The sequence below is a fragment of the Malus sylvestris genome, chromosome 15 (assembly GCF_916048215.2).
Source record: "Malus sylvestris chromosome 15, drMalSylv7.2, whole genome shotgun sequence".
Taxonomy (NCBI): domain Eukaryota; kingdom Viridiplantae; phylum Streptophyta; class Magnoliopsida; order Rosales; family Rosaceae; genus Malus; species Malus sylvestris.
The window spans coordinates 19,378,676-19,385,618 of NC_062274.1; the positions used below are offsets into that span (position 1 = coordinate 19,378,676).

At 39.0% G+C, this 6,943-nt stretch overlaps 1 protein-coding gene across 1 annotated transcript; it reads left to right on the top strand.

The window, feature by feature from the left end:
• The first annotated feature begins 1,362 nt into the window (after nt 1-1,362).
• On the top strand, nt 1,363-3,256 carry LOC126604454 (NEP1-interacting protein-like 1). The gene is made up of 5 exons (XM_050271706.1): nt 1,363-1,645; nt 2,157-2,335; nt 2,483-2,566; nt 2,680-2,847; nt 2,951-3,256. The coding sequence occupies exons 1-5, from the start codon at nt 1,486-1,488 to the stop codon at nt 3,071-3,073; spliced, it is 714 nt and encodes a 237-aa protein (XP_050127663.1). The 5' UTR covers nt 1,363-1,485; the 3' UTR covers nt 3,074-3,256.
• Nucleotides 3,257-6,943: the final 3,687 nt, after the last annotated feature.

The following is a 6,943-nucleotide window of genomic DNA, read 5'->3' on the forward strand; positions in this document are numbered from 1 at the left end:
TCTTTATTTATAAAAATTTAAATATTTAAGCTAGCCACCGGGTAAAAATTTTCTATCTTTTTCACCTCTACTTTTAACAAATCAAACTATAAACATATTGCATTTTTTTATATAGTTATAGTTGTGTCAACTTTGAACATTTATACCCCCCCTATATCCAATGAGAGAAATCACTCTCCCCCCACCCACCCTAGCTCTTCCCACTTGTATAAAACGAATATAATACATTTAGTTTGAACATTCCTCAATATGCCACGTCTTTTGGTTGTCTCCATGTTGAGGTGGTGGATCCTCTCCAAGGCAAACCTTCGGGATCTTGCTAAGCGACAAACACGGACCGTTAAATTTCAATCCAATGACTATAAATAGAAGGTCTCTTTTAAAGTTATAATAATTGTAACCGTTGAATCAAAATCTAACGATTTCTATTTGTTGCTCAGTAAGATTCCGAGAATTTGCCTCGAAGAGGATCCAGTTCCGTGGCAGGCAGGAATTCTCGACAACATGCCATCCAAGGCAAAACCTATTAACCAAAGCAACCCAATTAATTAAACCTAGATATTCAAAAACATTTAAAGAATATAAAAAATAAAAAATATTGCAAGAAGAAGAAGATATTTTCGTTGCCTTTGCCTACACTGTGGATTTAAACCAACCTCAGCGGTGGCCAACTGTCACCAAAGCATACAAAAAACCAACCCCACACCCTTGACTCTCTCTTTCTCTCTCCTCCCTTTCTCTCTCTTGAGTCTTGGTTGAAAAATGGGTGTTTGAAAATTAAAAATCAATTTGCAGGTGACGGGATTTGTGGGACCATTATTTTTTTTTTGGGTCAATTTTGTGGGACGATTTTACAGCCTGAACAACTTGATCATTTATCAAAGCAGAAGCTTCTTAACATCGGGTCTCTCTCCCTCTCCTCTCTCACATGTATTTTCTGATGGAGGAGGATCTTTTACCCTCCTATTCCCATCTCTTCATTCTCTCATACATTATTTTTTTTATCTTATTATCTTTATAAAATAATCAATATAAGATGTTGACGTGATTTAATATGACCGTTCAAATATGAAAGCATGGAAAGGTAAAGAGATTAGGAGGCAGAGAACCATCCTCCTTTTCTGATACCAAAATTACCAATCTTTTTCTACAAAGCCTATATTTGCTTTTATCCACGAGCAAATATAGCTGTAACGGAAGAAAAACAGAGCTTAATAACCTAGAGAGAGAAAGCGATAGAGAGAGAGAAGCAGAGAGAGATTATGTCAAAGAAGAAAAAGAGCTTTAAATGCGAGTTGGTGATGTGGTTTTCTCTTCTTCATACACCTAGCCATCCATCACTCCTCACTTTATATATATATATATATATTCATGTGCAGGGAGATATTCTTAGTTTAAAAAGGGTTTTAAATTCATATATTTTTGCTTTAAGATCAACTAACATCCAGCTACAAACCCAAAAGCCTTCTTCTTCTATAAACGCAAATGGCAATGGATTTTATTGCGCACCCATCTCGTTTTTCTCCTTCCTATTCGTTTTCGTTGGGGAATTGCATCGAACGGGTCAAGGATTTCTGCAACTTCGCCGTCTCTGCGGTTCTGGGGAACGTTTTCTCTGCGATCTTCACCTTCTTCTTTGCATTAGGTTTGTTTTATTTTCTGTTTTCTGAATTGCGTTCTGCTTGTTCATGGAAGGTTGTTGTCCTTCTTTTGCTATTGCATTAAAGGGTGGAAATTTTGCAATGAATTGGATTTTGGCTCTTGGAATTAATAATTTCTGCAGGAAAGATCATTTGGGTTTCTGTATCTGTGACAGAGGAAATGAATCCAATAATTGCGTGTATTTGGATTCCTGAATTTTGTGGGGAGAATTGAATTGAGTTGAATTTCATATGCCATTGTTTTGTTAAATTCTGGCTCCAATCAAAGTTAATAGCTTTACTGGATGACAAAAGGTTTTTTTTTTTTGGTAAAGTTTGTTCATCAATATGTGTGTATTTGTGTCTGGATCCTTGGAACATAGCGCGTTTTCGAAACTAAGAACTGTATGTTATATTGTCCTTTTGGGAACATGCGATAAAATTGGAACGATACAGAGGAGAATTGTATGTTATGATAAGATTCTCACTCAATGAAATGGTAATTTTTGTGTGCAGTGGGCACCATGTTAGGAGCAATGACTGGAGCTTTGATAGGGCAAGAAACTGAGAGTGGATTTGTGAGAGGAGCTGCAGTTGGAGCAATATCAGGAGCTGTTTTTTCAATTGAAGTGTTTGAATCTTCCCTTATTCTTTGGCAATCAGATGAATCAGGAATTGGGTGTCTTCTGTATTTGGTGAGCAATTAAAAATTTGGGGACCCCATTCTTTATATGGTTAGGTGGTCACTGTTCAAATGCCTCAAATGTTTGGTTTATTAGAATATTAAGTAGCAAATGCCATTATTATGGGTGCCTAATTCGTGTTTCGTGTAATCTATGCAGATTGATGTCATTGCTAGTCTCCTAAGCGGTAGATTAGTCCGCGAGCGGATTGGCCCCGCCATGTTAAGTGCAGTGCAAAGTCAGGTAATTTCAATGCTTAGATGCTAGTCTTATGTGAGGCAACATAAACTCCAAGAGGCTCATTCATGAGCTTGCTAATTACTAAATTATTATTCGTTCTGCTGTGCTTTAACCAGATGGGTGCTGTGGAATCAAGCTTTGACGAGATCCCCAACATCTTCGACACTGGCGGCTCCAAAGGGTTGCCCGGAGATTCAGTTGAAAAGATCCCAAAGATCAAAATTACCTGCCACAACAACGTGGATGCTTCTGGGGAGAAAGTCTCCTGTTCAGTTTGCCTTCAGGTAAAAAAAAATCTTAAAAAACCGTCTTTCGCTCATCAGCGAGAGAATTAGTCTCTGTTTCGAACTTAGCTATTGATGTCGTGAATTTTTTTTACATGATCAGGATTTTCAGCTTGGAGAGACAGTAAGAAGTTTGCCACACTGCCATCACATGTTTCACTTGCCTTGTATAGATAAGTGGCTCCTAAGGCATGGCTCATGCCCTCTCTGCAGAAGGGATCTGTGAATCTGATGATCTTCCTGTAAATTACCAAATGAGTAAAGAGTTGTTTATTGAATTATACAAATTTTGTACCCTTTTCATCTCTACTGTCATTCACCAGGCTGCTCCAGTAGCTTCATGCTACATTGTGAATTCATGTATAAAAATTTTGATTGTGGTACTTATAAACCTTTTCATTGCACAGAATCCCCTCCTTTTAACTGTTTTACAGCACTCCTTTGGCACTGCAAGGACATTGTTGTAATCCTACTTTTTGTACTCGCAAGACAGACATGGGATTTTTACGGTGTCTTTGAGTATGAGATGCTCCTGGTTTTTTAAACGTAAGATCTTGGAAAAAGCTCGGAGAATCCTATGCTCTGGAACGCCATAGAAATTTGGGTTGTGATTTTCACACTTTCTTAACTACTTTTCTCACACCCATCTCTATTTTTTAATAGTTAATTGGTATCCTACATTTAATCTTTCATATATACCCTTCTTACTTTTTTATGGTAATTAATGAAAGATTAAATAGAGGGGTATATATGGAAGATTAAATAGTAGGATACCAATTAAGTACTAAAAATAAGGAGGAGTGTGGAAAAAGTAGTTAAGGGTGTGTGAAAATCACAACCCTATAAATTTTTGCCCATTTATAAGGGTCTATATGAGTTTTAGTTGAATTAGGAATTTTCAATTGCAATGCCAGATTTGTCTGCACAAGTAAAGATGTCAATAACTATTCTAGCATGGTCTCACCTGTTGTGTATGCCACCATGCCTCCCCTTACAAGGAAAAGTCCTTTTTAGGTCAAACAATATCATGCGGGGGGAGATTCGAATATATGATCTCGTGTGCAAAAGAAAACGCTCTTAATTATATGAGTTACAAATTTTTCGCTTTGTAAAGATGATTTAGAAGTTATCTTTTCCATAATCCCACTTTAATCCACAGAGCAATTGGGCTTAACTTTCCATTAATATAATGCGTAACCCAATAATTTCTCTTCTGGTGCAACTGTTGAGTATTAGTTGGCTCCAACAATTGACATAGTTTGGTGTAAATTTTGCTGACGAAGTTATCTCATCAGGTAGGTAGGAACTTTATATCACACTAGAAAACATTTTTCTTTTAAATATGGTTGTGTTTTTTTCATGTATATGTTGTGTTTTCTTTTCTTTCCAAGCCATTTTTTCAAGAACAAAATAAAAAAGCCATTTGTGTGTGTATATGGTGTTCCGAAAAGAATAACCTATGATTGTAGGGAAGTCACTTCCTCACGTATTTTTTTCTTTCATTTTAGATATTTGAATTGAATAAATCAAAGTATGATTAAATACCATAAGTAAATAGGAGTTTTCAGATGGAGAAAATTGTGCCAAGATTTTTTCATCATTGACTATAATGGCATGAAATAACATAAACACGAATTAAGTCCGCTTAGCATCTACAGTTTACTGTGTTGGACGGTCGGATCATACCCATGCCGTCCAATCACACGTGTAGCAACGCGTCGATCTTACTTCCTTAGTACTACATAACGTCAACAAGAATATATGATGTTTCTATGGCCTTTTATGGAATTACCCTGTGCAATGTAACAAGCAATGACAAACTTTCTAACCAAAGTAGGTAAAATCTCTTCCTGTTTTTCTATGGTATATCAGATTTTCAATCTTATTCTTGCAAGACCGGAATGAACTCTGACTCAAGTCACTTGTGAAGAATATATCGTACCTGTAAATTATTAAACAAGTACGACAAATCTTAAAAGTAACCTTGTCATTGGAACCGGATCCCTTCCGAACCCAATAAAGTTGAGCTTGCTATGTAAGAGATTCGGACCGTTGAAATTTGATCTAACGGTTTCAAACATGGGGCCATCTAAAGTTATAATAATTGTAGTCGTTTGATCAAATTTCAACGGCCCGGATCCCTTGCTCAACAGACTCGGTTATTTAGGACCGGAGGGGATCTGGTTTCCTTGTCATCTACCACTAATAAGATAAGGGAATTAAATTAAGGAAAAGAGATTCCTTGGATTGTTCAAATAAATAATAATAATCCAGACAATGCTCAGTTTAGACGCTTGTTTTATTTTATTTATTTGAGCGTAGTATGGATATCAAATAAAGCTTTTTATAGTAGTTTGAGTAAGTGTGATATTTATATATCGGAATTTGTCAGTTTGAGTTTGAGACCTATAACATTAATGCTACACTAGTTTAAGTTTAGTAATTGTTGGAGTCACACTTAAAAACCTACTAGTTTACGCTCAAATATTCCGGCCGACTGTAAAAATACGATTCCAATATAAGCTCAATACATTAGTAACATGCTTTTTTGTTTCGGCCCACTGTAAAAAGCTTAAGAGAGAGATTCTTGAGCGCCGCTTGAGTGTATTCTCATGAATAATAAACGATCATCACATAAACATATTACGTGATCAAAATTATAAACATATAAGAATGTATATCGGTTGTTGATAAGAATCTCCGCACATAAAAAAACATTAAAGCAAACACAAAATATCTTGTAGCCAATAGCCATTGAGCTGCCCCAGTGTCTAAAAGCCCCATAGCATAAATAAATAGAGCACTACTAGTACAAGAGAGTCATAAGAAGTTAAGAACTTCAGCTACCACATGAATAATTTAGAACTCTCAAATAAAACGTGAGGGCCATAACCATGTTATTATATTGTAGACCTATCATCTGTGGTAGCTTTAATTTCTAACACTATACATGTCACATCCCGGTCCGGGTCTACCACATTTCGGGTCCATTCCACCATCGTAGCACGATATTGTCTGTCTCTTTCTCGCTTAACTTCGGAGTTCCTACGGAACCCGAAGCCAATGAGCTCCTAAAAGGCCTCGTGCTAGGTAAGAATGGGAATATACATTTAAGGATCACTCCCCTGGGCGATGTGGGATGTCCCCTGGGCGATGTGGGATGTTACAATCCACCCCCCTTAGGGGCCCAATGTCCTCATCGACACACCTGCGGCCAGGGATTGGCTCTAATACCATTTGTCACATCCCGGCCCGGGTCCACCACATCTCGGGCCCATTCCACCACCGTAACACGATATTGTCCTCTTTGGGCTTACCATTCCCTCACGGTTTTGTTTTTGGGAACTCACGAGCAACTTCCCAGTGGGTCACCCATCTTAGGAGTGCTCTAGCCTCCTTCTCGCTTAACTTCGGAGTTCCTACAGAACCCGAAGCTAATGAGCTCCCAAAAGGCCTCGTGCTAGGTAGGGATGGGAATATACATTTAAGGATCACTCCCCTAGGCGATGTGGGATGTTACAATCCACCCCCCTTAGGGGCCCAACGTCCTCGTCGACACACCTCCGGCCAGGGATTGGCTCTGATACCATTTGTCACATCCCGGCCCGGGTCCACCACATCCGGGGCCCATTCCACCACCGTAACACGATATTGTCCTCTTTGGGCTTACCATTCCCTCACGGTTTTGTTTTTGGAACTCACGAGCAACTTCCCAGTAAGTCACCCATCCTGGGAGTGCTATGGCCTCATTCTCGCTTAACTTCGGAGTTCCTACGGAACCCGAAGCCAATGAGCTCTCAAAAGGCCTCGTGCTAGGTAGGGATGAGAATATATATTTAAGGATCACTCCCTTGGGCGATGTGGGATGTTACAATCCACCGCCCTTAGGGGCCCGACGCCCTCGTCGACACATTTCCGCCCAAGGATTGGCTTTGATACCATTTGTCACATCCCGGCCCGGGTCCACCATATCCCGGGCCCGTTCCACCACCGTAACACGATATTATCCGCTTTGGGCTTACCATTCACTCACGGTTTTATTTTTGGGAACTCACGAGCAACTTCCCAGTGGGTCACCCATCCTAGGAGTGACCTG